Below are 19,857 nucleotides of genomic sequence, written 5' to 3'. Positions count from 1 at the left end.
GTGCAATGACCATTCTCAGTAAAGAGACTCAAACTAACAGCACTCACGCTGAAAGTTCCGATTTACTAATGAAGGATCTTCTCTCATCCTTCGTGCTTCGTTTAAATGTAATGTGTTGTTTATGTTTTCAAAACCAGCACGTTCATTTGCTAATTTTCAGGGCTTTATATCAGCAATGCAAAGGAGCATGGGTCCGGAGAATGAAGCGGCCTCGCTTACAGCTGCCGTTGTGATTTTTTGCTCCTTGGGGGAAACCCGGGGCCTCCCTGAGCCACCACTGAGGTCCACAGAATGTGACCTCACTGCCATACTCAATCCTATCAGGGTTAATCCTACTAAAGCAGTCGGTCAACTCACGTTAGCTTTTCCTTCATACCAGCACAGTTACACAACCTGCAGCACATTATTGTTAAAGCCTGCATTGTCAGCCTGTGTTGCTGGCGAGGCACAATACGCAAAGGTGCACTTGGGGGGAAAGAGGCTGTCACTGTTGTGTCAGGAGACAGGCTGGCACATATGGGTCTCTGGTGCATGATACATTGAGTGGACTGACTCCGGCTGCTGCCATCATGACAAGGGATCAGTGCCCCCACATAGGATAGGAATGTGATTGACAGCCAAGGCTGCTGCCTCTTCCCCTAAATACTGCAGTGAAATGAATGGAGCGTGGGCACACGATAGTGAAGTGTTGACCACTGCGCGTCCTGAGTGTTTGTGTGCTCGTCCATCAAGATAAGGTGAGAGGTAGCAGTGGTAGTTGTTGCCTGCAACCAATCATTTTTTAAAGGGACGTAGATAAATATTGTGAGTTGGAAAGCCTATTCCCAGGCTGTTTTGCTTGCTACGTATAGTGTCAGGGAACGTAAATTGTAGCAGAGGGTTCGAGGTGGTGCAGTGGTTGGCGCACTGCACTATGAGTGATACGTAAACTGGAGTAAGTATAACTAAGCCACAATGACCAGTGTGGTAAAGTAGGGTCTAGGAGTCCCCTTGACCGAGATAGTGTGAGGAGTCCTTCATCCAGCAGTGGATTTATAAAGGGCCGTAATTTGACCTTCACTGCGTCATGTGTCCTCAAGGACATCAGCGGTGGCACAAAGTAATAGAGTGTTGCACATCAGATGACTAAAGATTGTGATGATAAGGATTGGTTGTACTATGGGTGGGGGGGGGGGTGTTTTTGTGCCTAAAATGAGCTTCTTGTGCGAATTGTTGCTGAGCAGACAAAGGGGACAAAGATGGTGGGGCGTAGTACTGGCCTGACGACACCTGCATGTGCATTGACATCTGTGGAGTCTTCCTCTGTGTATGTGTTTGTGTACGGGGAGCGGTGGCGCAGTAGTTCGTGCACTCTACTAGGAACCTGATGACCTTAGTTCAATTCCCACTCACGACACAAAAACAGTGGTGAATATTTGAACCAGTCCTGGGACTTCTCTCGGTTGACTCAGCCTTAAATGTGTACCTGGTGCGATGTGTATAAAACATCAGCACTGGAGAGACAAAGGTGGCTGGGCGTGGTGTTGGCCATCCACGCCCTCGTGTGCCTTGTTGGCCTTCATTTGGTGCTCGCTAACCATGCTTGCCCCAATAGTCTTTTAAGGTTAGTGGTGTGGTGGGTAAAACTCAGCACCGCAACACTGCAGAAACAGAGGTGACCGGGGATGCTCCTGCCCACACCATCCCTCTCGTTCGGTGTGCCGACTCTTATAAGGTGCTTGCCAGTCGTGTAGCTATTGAGTGTGCAGGCAGTGCGCCTGCACCAGGCCCACAGGCCAGATAGGTGCAGGCGTCAGGTTTGTGGAGAGGGAGTAAATTGGAGAGGGGGCCTCATTTCATTTCTTGCACCGAGGCCAATGTCACCAACGCGACGCTATTGGTGCTTGCGAGCGGCACTTGCCCAGCAGGATGTAAGCAAGGCTCCACGGGAGATCTCTGCCTGTGGCTGTGTATGTTAAACTGCGGAGCTTCCGGCAGTTGTCCTCTGAGTGTGTGTGGTCGGACCGTGCAGCGTGCAGAAGCTAAAAGAGTTCCTGAGGAGCGATGAAATCCGTGAGGAGGGATCGTGTGCAGCATGGGATGCACCCCCAGAAAGCAACAAGGAGGACATGGTGAGTGAGGGTGTGAGTGCTGTTGTGGAATTGATGTTCAGATTGGTATGGCCGTGTCTCTGGGTTCTGGCTTCGAAGAGACGTCTGTGAATGCAGCAAGGGTGAGTGAGAGCTGCGGGGAGACAAGGAATGTTGGCTGTGGACTCTGCGAAGCTAAAGAGTTTCCCTCTTCTTGTACCTATTTACATCACTAACTGTACCTCTCCTGACTTCCATCCACGTGTTCTTCACCTTAGTAGCAACTGCTTATTCTCTGACCTTCAAACCAAACCTCTGCTTTGTGCAAGGTTTTTCTCTCTTCATCATCAAGTTTTTTTTGGGTTAGATCCCGTAAATATAAATGTGTTGTTAAACCCGCCACCACCCGACACAGCCAATTCGTTCGGTTTGTCACGTAAACAAAACGTGCCAATAAGTTACTGGTTCAATACTAAACCGGTTGTGCGTCTCTCTGCTTGACCACGACTCTGATCTGAAATCCCCTCTCCACTGGCATCCATCCCACCAAGTACTTTCAGTTGTTAATATGAAGGCCTTTATATCCTCTACCCACAAATAATCACTGGTCATATATGTAGAACCCCACCTCTCAACGACGGTAATTAGTTCCACGAAACCGGTTGTTACGTGATTTGGTCATTATGTGAGTATAGAAAGTACACATTAAAGACTTAATTCGTTCCAATAGCATCGAAGTTACCCATTTTTCACCCAAAAACGTACTTTATAATATTTAAACAATGGATATAAATACATAAAGATACTAACAACATAATAAATGCATGAATTAATATTAACTATAAAGTGATTAGTCGTTAAGAGGGGTGGTTGTTAAGAAGGGTTCTACTCTACATTACTATACACGACACTACTATACACGACACCAATATACACTACACTAATCTTGATTTGAAGCTTTCGTGATTGCAGGAATCCATACTCTTTGGTTCTTTCGGTAAAGTCACGTAGGAATAAAATAAAATAAATCACGACGTTTCGGGCGCACGTGACTTTACCGAAAGAACCAAAGAGTATGGATTCCTGCAGTCACGAAAGTTTCAAATAAAGATTGAACCACCTCTACGGGGAGGGTTTCCACACATCTGTTAGAGCTTTTAACAGACTGCGAGACAAGAAGGCTCACCTGATCGAGTCGCTAACCTTTCTCAAGAGATGCCGCGACAACAAGGTAATACCGACCACATTTACACTCACATCTGCTGCAGTCACTTCTCCTAACGCTAAATGGATCTTGTTTAGGGCCAGCCTATCGCTAATCTCAAAGAGAATAATATTGCTCGGATTTTGATAATGTAGACAAACCTCTCTTACAATCACACTTAAAATTAACAGATAAGATGTCCACTTCTGATTGGGACCATGTAGATAACATGACAGTTTATTCTGCTACTTCAATGTCAACCAAATGCAAAGTCAACTTGATCGCTAAATTCAACCTCCTGTCAAAAAAGAAGCATTGCCACACGTTAAAAAGTTAGATATTAACAAGATTGTCATCAATCATAGTAACATCCCAATTTCCGACAGCCTAAAATTGTCATCCTCTCAGCTGACAAAGGCAATGTCACTGTCATCATGGAAAAAACCACTTACAACAACAAAATTCAGGACCTTCTTAATGATGGCAGCTATTCCAAAATCAACAGAGATCCCACCAACCGCCTAGCTACAAAATCCAACAATATTATCACTAAATCAACTTCTCTAATCGATCAGACTAAGCAGAGCTCCCTAAAACCTTCGGCTGCGAGACCACCCAGATTATATGGCCTTCTAAAAATCCACAAAGTAGGTACCCCGCTCCGCCCTATCGTCTCCACCATTAACTCACCCGCCTACAAACTGGCCCGATTTATTTCTGAGACCCTGCGTCCTTTCACGGGCAAGTCCACCTCAGCTCTACTTAACTCAGCTCACTTGGTTTCTCTAATCAAGGTCATCTCACTGTCTCCAGATGATTTGCTTGTCAGTTTCGATGTAGTCTCTCTGTTCACCAATGTACCTGTACCTGACACCATTGCAATTATTGAAGACTTGGTCCAACAAGGACTGAATCCAGATGTACCAACTTTGGTAAGGCACTGCCTTACCAACACATATATCACCTGGAATGGTACATTCACAAACAAAATGAGGGTACCCCAATGGGTTCTCCCTTATCGCCAATGGTAGCGAATGTTTTCACGGAGAAATTTGAGACAGATGCCATCCAGACATCCACCCTACGTCCTTCCTCATGGAAGAGATACGTGGATGACAGGTTCGTCATCTGGCCACATGGCCTGCCAGCACTGAACCAATTTCTCAACCACATCAATTCTATACATCCATCTATCAAATTCACCATGGAAGTGGAAAAGGATGGCAGACTACCATTCTTGTATGTTTTGATCAAGAAGAGACCTGATGGCTCGTTGGGACATTCGGTCTACAGGAAAGCTACCCACACAGATGCCTATCTAAAGCCTGACTCCCACCACCATCCAGCCCAGAAGAATTCCCTTATCAAAACACTACACCATAGGGCCCTTTGCATCTCCGACCAGCATCACCTAGCCAGTGAGTTGGAGCACGTACACCAAGCCCTCAAGATGAACGGATACTCGGACCGTACAATCCGCAAAGCTGTCTCCGCAGCCATGCGGAGGCAACCTTCTGAGGATCCAACCAAAACCATCACTTTACCGTACATAGCAAGGGTTACCAAAAATATTTCCAAAATCTTAAACAAACACAAAATTCAGGTTAGATTCAACACAGTACACAAAATCTGTTATTTAATCCCATCTGTAAAGGATGTGATTCCTGACATGCAATACCCTGGTGTCTACAAACTGAGTTGTGGTTGCGGCAGCAGTTACATTGGGGAAACGAAACAACATGTCTCGGACTGAGTTCGTGAACACAAGGCAGATCTGAAACACGGTAGAAACCAATACCTCTGCCATTGCCGATCATTGTTTTAACGCTGTGGGCTCACACGAAATAGATTTTTCCAAGACGGAGGTACTCTGCAAACCTACCGGCTACCTTCAGAGATTTGTTCATGAAGCCATCCAAATGTATAAACACAGACACAACTTCAACCGAGAAGATGGGTACAAACTGAGCAATCATTGGAAGGAAGTTATCAACCAGGTAAAGTCTTAACTGACTGTGAGGTTTCCATCCTACCTGCCTATGTCAGCTGTTATTTCCAACTCTCTGTGTGTGTGTGTCTCTCTCTCTATGCCTCTCTCTTATATCTCTCATGCTCACATGTCTTTTGGATTGCACTCTCATGCTCACATGTCCTTTGGATTGCACCCTTTGGGTTGCACTCATGCCTTTTGATTTCACCACTCTTCGATTTCACATTAGCATGCTAATCTCTCACATTAACATAGCCACTTCCGTGCCCTCGTCGAGGAGGCAGCTCTCCTATCTTACAGTTACATGCTAATTTCTCACGTTAACATCACTAGCCCCGCCCACTTCTTTATGACCCTTGGACTACAGCCATTTCAAACCTTTATAAAACAGTCTGCTTCAGCAGCAGATCATGCTTTCCCACCTGATGACAGACGCTTGTGTTGCACCCGAAACGTCGTGATTTATTTTATTTTATACCTACGTGACTTTTCCGAAAGAACCAAAGAGTATACACTACACTACTATACACTACGTTACTATACACTACACATTGGGCTGTATGGAGGCCCGTCGTAAAAGCGATTAGTCGTTAACATGTGTGGTTATTAAGAGCGGTTCTACTATATTACGTTTGAGTTTGTTTTATTTGTTACACAGATGATCCCATTTATTCAGTTACCCGGCTGTATTACAAAGGTGATCAGTGGTGCTGGAGTACAGCAAAAACAACAAAATCCAAAAACATTCACATTGGCAAGAACGAGGACAGGGTGTTCAGCAATATTGCACAACTTGACTGTGTAAAGTATGTGTTATGAGTGTAACGATGCATTGAGTCCAATGGCGGAGCCATGATTTTCAGGTGGGGGGGCAACCCCTCCAGCAATGAAAAATGATAGGAGTTGTAAGTAAGGACTTGTCCCTTGATTTTTATTCGACGCGAGTGTCGAATTCGAACCGTGTGTGATCGGCATCGCGCTCGCTGAAAGTATGCCTTCAGGGAAGTCGTGTACTGTATATGCAACTGCGCACAATTCTATAAGTCACTTATAACTGCTTTGCCGTTACTTATTGCCAATTATGGACTCAGACTATTGTCCTATCTAATAGAGTCCATGGCATGTAATATTATGCTTCACAGTGGCAGTAGGGGTCGCAAAATGCCGATTTACTAACAAACCCCAATGATCCGATCGAAATTAGGAATTTCGATCGGTCCATTGGGGGGGGGGGGGGGGGCACGTGCCAACCCCCCCTCCCACTGGCTCTGCCAGTGATTGAGTAAATGATTGATTATTGTCAATTATCAAGCTCACAATACCTGCATCAAATCGTATTTTTGGTTCTTACATATCAATGTGTAATGGTTTCACATTGCCCCTGCAACTATTAGAAGTGCTACAATTTCATTATTATAAATCTCCTCTGTGCACGTGCTTACCATCGTCATCAGAGGTTTATATTGACTGTGACGTGAGAGCTCGTCTGTGACAGCTGTGTGTCGTCTGGCGTCGGTCTGCAACCTCCGTCTGCCACTTGCCGCCCTTAGCCACTGAGGGCCATAAACAGGAAGGCGGGAGGCAAGCGATACTGGAGCTCTCTGGACGCGCAGTCGTGGCGGCAGCCCTCGCTCGGTGAAGGAGACGACGTGGCCTTGAAGGTGACTGGAGGGTTATCCAGTGGACTGTGCGGCACACTACAGGGACATTGACAGCAAGGGTGGCGAGATGTTAACTCCATTGCCTTGTATGCAGGAGGTCGTGGGTTTGATCCCAACCCTGACGCCTGCTGTATATTTGGAGTTTGTGTGTCTTTATTTCCCTGTGGTCGTGTGGTTTTATCTCCGGGTATTCCGGGTTTTCCCTCCACATTTTAAAACACTCGCTTAAGTATTTGATTGCTATAAATGTTCACATGATGAGCCAATTTGTTGAGCTATCATTTATGGGCAGGTCACTTCTGAAAAAGCTATATAGCTCAGTGGGTTTTCCATGGTTAATTTAAAATGTTTTATATATAATGCTGTCACACTACAAGAATATTCAGAACCCGATATATCCAGTGAACCAAACTGTACAGATGAGTAGAAAAAAGACAATTATTACAAACATTGTAAGATGACATTTAAACAAATACGATGCATTCTTCGATTGAATTGTAACCATCAAAGCAATGGGGAGCAAATAGGGAGGGGGGTGGTGGGTGAGAGTTACACTCTCCCACGTGGTTATGTGCTGCCCGCCTCAGCCTGAGCCGTGCATGACGCTAGATACGTCTGCAGGTGCCGTGGGGCGATAGTAGACCTCGCCTATCCCATTTTAAATTGCTGTGATCGGTCACCACTATTGGTTATCGGTCCAATTTCTCCATTGATCGGGTGACAGAAAATTGGAACAAAAATTCCTCGCCCCTTTCACCCCTGCGTGCCATTGGACGGGAGGTGAGGGGCGGGGCTTGGTGACATCATAGGCCACGTCATGCTCGGGGTGGCTGTTGGGCGGATTCCTCCCTTCAGAGAGGCTGGATTTGGGGGGAGGCCGCTATTTTGAAAGGAGCCTGTATAATGGACTATGAAAAATAGTCGTCAATAATATAAAAATAATCAGGTAGTCGATGTTTTACCTCAGTCTCCTGATTGTCCCAGCTTGAGTTAAAATAGTAGTTAAGGGTTTGTCAAAATTTTCTGTTTTATATATACAATTATAAATATTTCAAGGTGATTTCATAACACATGTAAATTGCGAATGTGCAGGGCTTTTTGATAAAAAAAAACATACCCTTTGAATTTAGTTCAAAGAATATTGGCGGTGAAAGTGAAATGGCCGCTGTAATGCACGTTTCACCACTAATGTATGAGACGTGACCAGCATGATTATCTTTGGCCAAAACAAACCCCCATGACTGACAAAGCATCAGGGGGAGGCCTTCACCCAGTAATGGATTGTCAAAGGGCAGAAAATTATTATTGTTGCTATGAAAGCATTTTAAATTATCACCACACTTAGCAAACATGTCTGTGCCCTTGTAATGGTGTCTGGTCGCAAGGTAACCAGTGGGGTTTTCAACTGGACCGGCAGCGGAATCCCAACTCTCTCCAACATCAACATCCAAGTACCTCACGGTATGAGCAGAACCCTGCTCCTTTGCCCATTCTTCTTAATCGCCCGTCGTAAAAAAACTACATCATGACAGTTTGGTGGAGGTTTATAAATCACCGAGTTTACACGCAGTATTTGTCACTGCTATTTTCTGGAGGACGTAGAGAGGGCTCGGGCAATGCCACTGAAGTCCTTGTAAATCTGCGCAGGTGCCTATTGGTAAATTATATTTTCCAGCAGAGCAATGTGAAGGTCTTGTACAAGTCCTCAGTGACACCATGATAATTATCATATGATTTTTGTTACTACAACAACACAATCTATTTTTTTCAGTTTGCTTTTCCTTCAGTTTATTCCTTCACATAATAGTGGATGTGCGAAGGCTGTTCGCTCACATTATTCCTAGCTACTGTTGCTTCCCTCGCACATCCACTCTTCATCTTAACATCTGTTTACAGATTCCTGTCTTCCACCACCCACCTCTTCCCCGTCTGTTCCACATCTTTTCTTTCAACGTTTTAAATTCCTCTTCCATTTTTTCCATCCTCCAAACATGCTTCTCATCTATCAACTGAGAACTTCCCACACTGCCATATCCCCCCCCCCCCCCCCGCCCGCCCTGACAACCACTACACCATTCTCTCCACCACCTGACCTGGCGGACTCATCCCTACCTATTACCCCCCCCCTCACCACCACTACTCCAATCTCTCTGCCACTCCGCCTACCCCACTCATCCCCAGGGCAGATGACGATGATCGTGGGCCAGGTTGGATGTGGGAAGTCGTCACTGCTGCTGGCCACCCTTGGTGAGATGCAGACCATGTCAGGAGCCGTCAACTGGAACAGGTGATCGCAAGGACGCGCCAGTGGCTACAGAGGGATGGAGTAGTGTCCAGTTTACACGTCTTCTGCATTTGGAATACAATTCCCATGCAACAGCAGTTGACCACACCCAAGGCTGTGATGTGGGCACGTCTTGTAATGCTGTGTTGTTTCTGCTTTTTTAGTCGGGTGGGGAGCCCTTCCACACCAGATGGGCGAAGGAGGTACTGCAAACATCACCGCGCACATTGCACAGCTCACACCGCGTCTACCTACTGTGCACTCACTGATACTGGGCTGTAGCGCTCGATTTTGTCACGAGACTTCCAGCCCGAACGCCCTGGAAGCAGCAGAGATAAGTCGTTAAACCTGGCACCACCCGACACAGCCAATTAGTAAGGTTTGTCACGTAAACAGAACATGCCAATTCGTTACTAGTACAGCACACTGGTGTGTTGGAGAGTAAATCCACAACATTTACAATCTGAGTACGACGTTTCGCCAGTAATTACGGATGATGATGCTAGTTGTAATTACTGGCGAAACGTCGTACTTAGATTGTAAATGTTGTGGATTTAGTCTCCAACACACCGGTGTGCTGTACTAGTAACGAATTGGCATGTTCTGTTTACATGGCAAACCTTACTAATTGGCTATGTCGGGTGGTGGCGGGTTTAATGACACATTTATATTTACGCGATATAACCCAAAAATCCTGTATTATGGACAATATTGGTCGCGAAAGCCTACGTGTTAAACTAGCAGAGATAAGATCAGAAAATTCAAACTCGTGAAATATATTTTTACGACAATTTTTAGTGTTAAGTAATATATACTTTCATTAATTAATTAATATATTTCTTCTTGTTCTCATTTCACCGCTGAAGGCTTCCCTGCACCATTACAGTCACGTGGGTTGTTTCATCATGCTTCATCAAACTGGTCGGAGTGGATTGGTGTCGTTGTGGAGAGTGGGGGGAGTGAGTGCAGTTCAGATGTTACTTGCAACTGATGTTAGCCATGGCCGGAGATTGAACTCGGGACGCTGCATTCAGAGTGCAGTGCGCTACCGCTACGCTTGGCAGTGTCAAGGGCAGTGACACGGCCCACCCGTAGTGTGTTGGCCACGTTGGAGAGATTCACGGTTCAAATCAAACGGCTGCCCTGATTATTAGGTGTGCCATGGTGCCGAGATGTTAACTACCTTATCTGGTATGCAGGAGGTAGTGGGTTTGATCCCGACCCTGGCGCCTGCTGTATATTTGCAGTTTGCGTCTCTCTCTCCCCATGGTTGCATTGATTTTTCTCTGGGTTCTCCAGTTTTTCCTTCCACATTTAGAATCAACGTGCATTTAGAGTATTTGCCTGCTATAAATGATAGGTCACTTCGTTGACCTATCATGTGTGGCCAGGTCACTTCTGAAAAAGAGACATAACTCAGTGGGCCTTACCTGTTAAAATAAAAATAAATCCATAGTAATGCTACACACTGTCTGCTTGACAGTCGACGTTAAAGATCCCCTGACGTCATTTGCAAGGGTAGGCCATTGTGTACTGGCATCAGAGCCTAAATTTGCCAATTAATCAAATTACCAAGCAATTACTTAATTGGGATGATGCACAGTAATGATTGCCTCTTACTGACAAACTAAGGCCCCAGGTCACTCTTACAAATGATACGATCCTGGTCTCACCTGGTTAGACAAAATAAACTGGAAACCAAGTGGCGATAGCAGCAGCGGGTGGCACTGGGTGGTGTTGAGATTGATTCTCAAGATGTCGGTGCACCCAATATGAAACAGAAATTATCCAAAAAAGTTTGACTCAATTTCCGTACGGGCATGTACATACCCACAGACAATTGTGTAATTCCTACACAAAGTAACAATTGTCAAGTTAATTGAAATGAAGCGATGGGCCTTTCTAAAGATGCAAGGCTTTCGAAGTAAAAATATCTAAACAAAACTCGACACCCTCACCACGGCTATCCTGAAAGAGTAGCTTTTAACAGCATTTATTTGACAACATTCATCAATATCACAGCGACCTTAAAGCAAGAGTATAAGCGCAGTTTAGACATTACATACTACATATATCTGCGTTTATTTTAATATCTACGTTTATTTAAACATTATTTGGTGATGCTGCTGTTGCTTCGTTGGCAGTGGTGCACAAGCACTGCTAACAATAAACTCAACATGTTCATCAATAACACTGTAGCCTTAAAGGGTAAGGTATATAAGTACAGTATACATATTATATACTTTTCCTTTAAGGCCACAGTGTTATTGATGAACGTGTTGAAGAGTGTATTGTTAGCTATGCTTGTGCACCACTGCCAATTCAAACAACAGCAGCAGCATCACCACCAAATAATTTGTTTAAATAAACGTAGATGTCGTCCAAATTTGAGAGGGATAGGGATAAAAGGGGGAATGGGTTTGGGTTGGATAAGAGAAGAGGGTTGAAGTTACGCTAGAACCAAAGCCGTCGCTTTGGGGTCGAGCCACGTGCCCTCTGCTGTGCCCTCGCTGGACACCACACAAGGAAGAGACGTGAGGCAGGGCCCAGAGGGAATCGCCCAAATACTCCGCTTCTGAATGCAGCAGCAGCAGCAGTAGCAGCAGCGGGTTGTGCCCATGCTCAAGTCTGCCTTTTGCATCGGCGCATCACTGCAGCGTTGACCTTAACACGCACTTGGATGTTACATGCAGCCCCCTGGATTGCGACGGCTCCTCTGAGGAGAGTGACAGGTACCGCCACCGCGCTTTAGCTCCACCCTCCGTAACCCTGTGCTTGTGCATCAGGACGTGCATGTGCATGCCCATTCTTCTGTCTGTCCGTCCATCGTTGCGGTGGTCTTTGGCCCCCGTTTTTGGAGACACATTTTCCCATTCATGCAGATGAACAATGGTCATTCTTCGGGAGGGGCTGAACCTGGGACTCCATACACTGGAGCGACATCACAGTGTCCTTGATCTGGCTATGAAGCATCTTCCACTAATGGATCGGATGCATTAAAAGTTCCGACTCACACAAGCATCCAGCCACAACGTTGCAGAGGCCAAGGATCAGCACATATTTCTTGACCAACAAAAATATGGGCAACGCTGCATATCTTCTACCCTGTATTTATTGCAAATCGATTTTCATCTGAAACGAACATTCTGTCATCGCACCCCTCCACTGACACATCCGAGCCAGCCCATGGTACCTCATGATAGGGGTGGTTTTGTACCGGATTATGTGCCATGCCGGGCCAGAACCAAACCGTGAAACCCTGGCCTCACACGAAGACGTCTGAATCTGGCCCAGGGCCAGAGGTAGGGTGAATCGTGAGTTGCTCATTCTGCAGTGGGTAAATATCTTTGTTGGGGGGGAGCGGTGGCGCAGCGGTTAGTGCACTGCGCTACGAAGCCAGGGACCTGAGTTCGATACCCGCTCAAGGCCAACAGCAGTGACGATTATTTGAACCGGTCCTTGGCCTCCCCTAGGTCTACTTAGCCTCAAATGAGTACCTGGTGTTGTGTGTAAACATCACCACTGGGGAGACAGAGGTGGCCGGCCATGGTGCTGGCCACTCACCTCCTCGTGTTTGTATTCATGCTGAACTTCTTTCGCACCGTATGTAGCCAACCATGGTAATCGACGTTCATAGGTGCGTCTCGCTAGCAGCACTTGCCCCAACAGTCTGTTGCAGGCTATTCGAGAGATCTTTGTCTAGATTATTTGGTGCCTCCCAAGCTGTGCCGGGATGGCTCTGAATGGCCCCGGCATGACTCGGTTTTACCGAGGAACATTGGTCTAAAATGATTGCTGTCCTCACTGAATACAAGATGCATCACAGATAATACTATTTGTTTCAGTATCATAATGTCTACCGACCATGGCATGTTTTTTTTAATCCATTGCAGATGAAAAGTCGTGTTATGCAATTCTATTCCAATGCGGAGTGTGGAGTAGCAGACCTGTGGTTGATCCAGGGCTCACTTCACACGGCATGCTGGAACTTCCCCAATCTGTTCCCAGGTTTCCATGACGTGGGTGGTACGATGTCACTTCATGTCCATTAGAGCAGTGGTTCTCAACCTTGTTTGGCTCATGTACCCCTTGTTGAATTTTGTTTCAACCGAGTACCCCCCTTACCTGACCCAACATGGTTCTGAGAAATAAATGTATGAATAATGAACATGAATATTTTAACCAATTTTCCATTTCGTGAGTTATACTAACTAGCTCGTAACTGCAAGCGAATAAACCAAATTCAACGGACGCTTTGCGCTCGCCGGTTACTCTTGGAAACCACATTGGTAGATCAATGAGTTTGGAAAGGTATTCTATATCGTTGTAGGTTACAATATGGATTAACATCTTATTGTAGTTATTTTATATTGGCAGATTAATTCGTGAATTATTCAATGACTCTCACGTATGATGTAATTTCACACATTTATAAATCACGTCACGTACCCCCTGGGACATTTCCACATACCCCCAGGGGTCTGCGTACCCCCGTTTGAGTACCACTGCATTAGAGATTCCTGATTCTTGCAAGAATCGTGATTCTTCTGTGGGTGATTCCAAATGATGAAACCTTTTTATTTAACGGGATTCTAGCATGGATTCTGCCATGAAAGAATCAACAGAATGTGAATCTTAGTAATTCGAGCCAGCTAGAATCCACGACCCTTCCGGCTGCTAGGGGTTGGAGTAAACACGGTCATATGGGCGCCACGGTGGCGAGATGTTTACTCCCTCACCTGGTATGCAGGAGGTCGTGGGTTTGATCCTGACCCTGACGCCTGTATATTTGGCGTTTGCATGTTTTCCCCATGGTCGTGGATTTTTCTCCCAGTCCTTTGGTTTTTCCCTCTACACTTGGAAACATGCATTTAGAGTATCTGGCTGTGATAAATTTGCAGATGATAAGCCACTTCGTTGAGCTATAAATGATAGGTCACTTCGTTGACCTATCATTTGTGGCCAAATCGCTTCTGAAAAAAGAGCTGTATAGCTGCTAAAATAAAAATAGTTTAGTTCTCGCCTTCATACAGCGAAGTTGCTGTGGTCTATTAAAAACATCACTTATCAGCAGCTATTTGCTTGACTAGTTATGAAGTGTTTTGACGGATGTATTCAGGCAAGAACAGCAGCAGCAGCCGCCACCATCTGTCAGTGGTGGTGGCATGGCTCCAGTGCCTGTGATTGGGACTCGTGGCACCATAAGGCCACAAATAGTGAACGCTCACTGGCACAGGTGTTGAGAGCTATCTCACTGTGCTTTGGCTGCCTGGCACTCTTCTCATCGTAGCGAAGGTTGCTCCACCACATTGTGATATTGGAGGGCAGCCCAACACCATTAATTGCCAACCTCCACAGGGGATAGCTCTGACACAGTGCAAGCCAAAAGCAAGTGCACTCTTCGGGAAAGTCCCTGTGCATGACTTTGAACTACATGTTAATTATATGAGAATCGAAGCTTTCGTGACTGCAGGAATTACTATTTGGTTCTTTCAGAAAATTCACGTAGAAATAAATATAATTAAATAATAATAGAATACGACGTTTCGATTGCAACACAACCAACCATCATCAGGTACAAATGAATGAGAAAACAAACATAGTGAACTTGGAAATTTTATGCAATACAAAACAGAGAGTCGGCCAACAAAACAGTCAACACCCCACCTGGTTGATTACGTTCTTCCAAAGATTGCTAAATTTGAGAGACAAAACAGAGACACACAGACCTGACACACAAACAGAGAGAGACTCACACAGAGACAAACAGAGAGAGACACACACATAGGCACACAGAAAGACGTCTCTGTGTCGAGGCCTTAAATAGAGAGAGACCTTACCAAAAGAACCAAAGAGTACATGGTCATTAGCCTGTGCGATATCCATTGTATACCCACATTGTCCCCAATTTTTCCCAAATGACAATACCAGTCGATTATGTCATGTCCCCTCCCCCGTGTGGCTCCATCTGTCCAGCCGAATGATATTTGACTGTGCATGGTGAATATGCGTGTGTGTGTATGTTGATCTTTTTTCGCACCGTACGTATCCAACCATGCTAAAGCGGGCCAATTCAATATAGCAGTGCAACCAGGGTTAATCTGGCACGGGGCCGCAAAGACGTGGAGCTCGGTGTTCAGGCAGCGTTCGCAAACCACTGCAGAGCCAGTAAAATCAAGTCAACCACAACTCCTTGGCTGCCCGTGCTGTCCCACATCTCTCCCCCACACATCCGCCACGATGCTGCAACCCTCCGGGAAGTCTTGTGACTTTAGGAAAACAGTCGCCTCTCCATTCATCAGGACCTCAATAACGTCCCTTGTCATCGCTTGAAGTCACGTAAGCCCTTTTGGACCCATACGCTTAACCTTTCAACAATGCGAGTTCAACCTCGATGAAGCTTAGATAGCTGAATGTAGTTCAAAATAATGCACAAACAAACACCTTGTGAAAGACCCAACGCAGAAGATCCCTGGATATGACTTCCACAAAGTTCATGGTCCGCCCCAAACCGCATCCGCACAACCCATGGCAGATGTGGATACCTGATGCACAATTGGAAAATTAAAAACTCTCCAGTGTGGGACCCTGGTCATCCAGAACAGACCATACAACGTATAATGACGCAACGCTCGATCCATGAATACGAAGGGGACATCACAGCGATACACTCCGCTGGCTCCTGTCGCGGTAATCTGGGTTGACCACCTGAATGTGAAATAGTAGTTGTTGCTCTGCATCTACATCAACCGTACGAAAGAAGAGGAAGATTGCTTGCAGGCATCAGATTTCTACTGACAGTTATTGGCCAGTCATAAATGCATTTGCCTGGGTAAGGGAACCTCCACACTCTAAACAACCACACCACTACTTATGGAAAGGTAGAATATTGAAGAGTTGGATATCATGATGCACCTGGGCAAATATTGATTGCCATAGTGTAATGGTTATTAACACGCCGGACTTGCAATCCAGAGGGTCACTGGTTTGGTCCATTCTCCCAGCGCAGCAGTTGGAACAATTAGCGAGTCTCTTAAATCTTTCCAAACTCTGTCCACCTAGCAGTATAAATGGGTGCACCAGTTACTTAATAGAACAGTTCTGTGTGGTGGGGAAAACTCACGCTTTGCCCAAAGACGTCTGGCCAGCAATGGAAGAGTAGGCCATTATATACCATACAGATGGTTAATCTAAAGTTCACCCTGAGTGATGGGCCCTTCCGCCAGCAGTGGCATGAGCAAGAGAATACAGGCCTGCACCTTTGCCTTTTACACGGCACGCTGGCTGCTGGCGGTGCTGTCTCAGAGTTCTCGTCTTAGTGGGAATGTTGTGAGCATAAAATTACAGGGTCAACTTGGTCAACCCTGGGGAATTAATAACATTGGTTGCCACTCTTTGGGTAATCCAATAGTGGCCATGCAGAGAGGCTAGCTCTCGCCATGGGAATGTGGAATTTCCTCCACGGGCTCAAAGTGACCAGCAGCTGAGGCAGGCACCTCCCCAAGTCCCTGGTTGACGTTGGAGACACTTTGAGGAGACGGACCAGACACTACAGTTTATACACGGCGGTATATACGCAAGCAAGTTAACATACAGTGAGGGAAAAAAGTATTTGATTCCCTGCTGATTGTGTACGTTTGCCCACTGACAAAGAAATGATCAGTCTATAATTTTAATGGTAGGTTTATTTGAACAGTAAGAGACAGAATAACATCAAAAAAATCCAGAAAAACGCATGTCAAAAATTGTATAAATTGATTTGCATTTTAATGAGGGAAATAAGTATTTGACCCCCTCTCAATCAGAAAGATTTCTGGCTCCCAGGTGTCTTTTATACAGGTAAAGAGCTGAGATTAGGAGCACACTCTTAAAGGGAGTGCTCCTAATCTGTTAACAGTAGCAATCAATCAGATTACAAACTCTCCACCATGGCCAAGACCAAAGAGCTCTCCAAGGATGTCAGGGACAAGATTGTAGACCTACACAAGGCTGGAATGGGCTACAAGACCATCGCCAAGCAGCTTGGTGAGAAGGTGATAACAGTTGATGCGATTATTCGCAAATGAAAGAAACACAAAAGAACTGTCAATCTCCCTCAGCCTGGGGCTCCATGCAAGATCTCACCTCGTGGAGTTGCAATGATCATGAGAACGGTGAGGAATCAGCCCAGAACTACACGGGAGGATCTTGTCAATGACCTCAAGGCAGTTGGGACCATAGTCACCAAGAAAACAGTTGGTAACACACTACGCCGTGAAGGACTAAAATCCTGCAACGCCCGCAAGGTCCCCCTGCTCAAGAAAGCACATATACATGCCCGTCTGAAGTTTGCCAATGAACATCTGAATGATTCAGAGGACAACTGGGTGAAAGTGTTGTGGTCAGATGAGACCAAAATGGAGCTCTTTGGCATCAACTCAACTCGCCGTGTTTGGAGGAGGAGGAATGCTGCCTATGACCCCAAGAACACCATCCCCACCGTCAAACATGGAGGTGGAAACATTATGCTTTGGGGGTGTTTTTCTGCTAAGGGGACAGGACAACTTCACCGCATCAAAGGGACGATGGACGGGGCCATGTACCATCAAATCTTGGGTGAGAACCTCCTTCCCTCAGCCAGGGCATTGAAAATGGATCGTGGATGGGTATTCCAGCATGACAATGACCCAAAACACACGGCCAAGGCAACAAAGGAGTGGCTCAAGAAGAAGCACATTAAGGGTCCTGGAGTGGCCTAGCCAGTCTCCAGACCTTCATCCCATAGAAAATCTGTGGAGGGAGTTGAAGGTTCGAGTTGCTAAAAGTCAGCCTCGAAACCTTAATGACTTGGAGAAGATCTGCAAAGAGGAGTGGGACAAATCCATCCTGAGATGTGTGCAAAGCTGGTGGCCAACTATAAGAAACGTCTGACCTCTGTGATTGCCAACAAGGGTTTTACCACCAAGTACTAAGTCATGTTTTGCAGAGGGGTCAAATACTTATTTTCCTCATTAAAATGCAAACCAATTTATAACATTTTTGACATGCGTTTTTCTGGATTTTGTTGTTATTCTGTCTCTCACTGTTCAAATAAACCTACCATTAAAATTATAGACTGATAATTTCTTTGTCAGTGGGCAAACGTACAAAATCAGCAGGGGATCAAATACTTTTTTCCCTCACTGTATATGCTCACTTAACAATTGACTTCTCTTGGCTTAAGTCTGCTTTATTTGGATTCAAACATCAATTGAATGTTTTACTTCATAAAATAAATGCACAGCATTTTTAAGTGTCGAGTGATAAATATATACACACAGCATATAATTTTCCTGCATATATACAATGATATATATTCACACTATTTAATAGTATTGCCTTAGACTGCTCAGTAATCTCTTCGTGTTCGCCTCTCGTGCCCTCCATCTACTCCTCTCATTGTGGCAGCCGCAAGAGGGGTCCAGTCGCGTATGCAGCGCAGAAGCCGTGGCTCCTCAATGCCACTGTGGAGGAGAACATCACCTTCGGCAGCCCGTTCGTCAAGCAGCGGTGAGCACAGCGTCATCAACACTGTGCTGGTGCTCACACTGTGGGCGTGTTTAATGCCACGGTGGCGAGATTTTAACAACCTCGCCTGGTGTACAGGAGGTTGTGGATTCGATGCTGACCCTGATACCTGTATATTTGGAGTTTGCATGTTCTTCCCGTGGTCGCGTCGATTTTTCTCCCGGTCCTCTGGTTTTTTATTCCACATTTAAAAACATGCGTTCAGAGTATTTGGCTGCTATACATTTCCACGTGAAAAGCCACTTCATTGAGCTATCATTTATGGCCAGGTCGCTTCTGAAAAAAAGCTGTATAGCTCAGTGGGCCTTCCCTGGTAAAATTAAAATAGACTTTTGTAGTTTATTAAATAACTAGTGAGTTAACATGCTGGATTTGCTTGCAATCTATAAGTTGCTGGTTCAGTTCAATCTCCTGGCACAGCAAGTTAAATAATGGTGCAAGTTTCTTGCCTCTGGAATTTCGTTGTTTTGTGTTTTACCTGAAAATATGTTGCTTTCGCCACGGTTCCGCAATGTTGATTGGCAGATCGCGTGCGATGTGCTAAAGCGCAGGGTGCCCCCGCCTCGTGCAAGGTGGAGGCCCTTCCAAAAGTGGCATAAGCAGATTTCTGGGCTGTTCCTTTAACTTCATATGGCTACAGATTAATGTAATGGATGAGACATAATGGGGTGTTTCTTGAAGGATGCCAATCTAATTGTGCAGTGACTAGACCAGGAGTATATGTGTGTGCGTTTGAGCCGTTGTGTGTGGGTGTGTCCGTGATTGTTTGTGTGTGAGCGTGTGTGCTGGGCGTGGTGCTGGCCATCCACCTCGTGAGCCGTGCCGGCCTTCATAGCTACTCGCTAACAGCACTTGCTCCAACAGTCTGTTAAGGCTATACTGGGGATCTTTGTCTTTGTTTTTCTTAAGAGTGTGCATGTGAATGTGCGAATATTGGAGGAAGTAGCCACCCTCTGTGAGTGGCTAGCGGATGTGCCATCTGTTGAGGAAGTTTCAAGTCGTGAGACCAGGAAAACTGTGAGGCAGAGACAATCTCCCAAGTAAACTGCTGATTTTTTTCAGGCTAGTCCTATATAACATTTTCTGTCCATCTGCTGCAGCAG

General features: G+C 45.6%; 1 protein-coding gene across 1 annotated transcript in view; it reads left to right on the top strand.

Annotated features, from left to right (window-relative positions):
- Positions 1–19,857, top strand: part of LOC133351506 (ATP-binding cassette sub-family C member 8-like) — a 106,036-nt gene that overhangs the window by 49,888 nt on the left and 36,291 nt on the right. The window contains 7 exon segments of the mRNA XM_061566765.1: positions 2,012–2,111; positions 6,814–6,924; positions 8,310–8,385; positions 9,106–9,211; positions 9,373–9,411; positions 11,902–11,940; positions 18,635–18,736. Of these exon segments, the coding sequence (XP_061422749.1) occupies positions 2,012–2,111; positions 6,814–6,924; positions 8,310–8,385; positions 9,106–9,211; positions 9,373–9,411; positions 11,902–11,940; positions 18,635–18,736 (573 nt within the window).

The sequence above is a fragment of the Lethenteron reissneri genome, chromosome 37 (assembly GCF_015708825.2).
Source record: "Lethenteron reissneri isolate LAM-NWPU_2019-01 chromosome 37, ASM1570882v1, whole genome shotgun sequence".
NCBI classification, from domain to species: Eukaryota; Metazoa; Chordata; class Hyperoartia; order Petromyzontiformes; family Petromyzontidae; genus Lethenteron; species Lethenteron reissneri.
The sequence above is the reverse complement of the archived record's forward strand: the minus strand, read 5'-3'. Positions and strand labels throughout refer to the sequence as shown.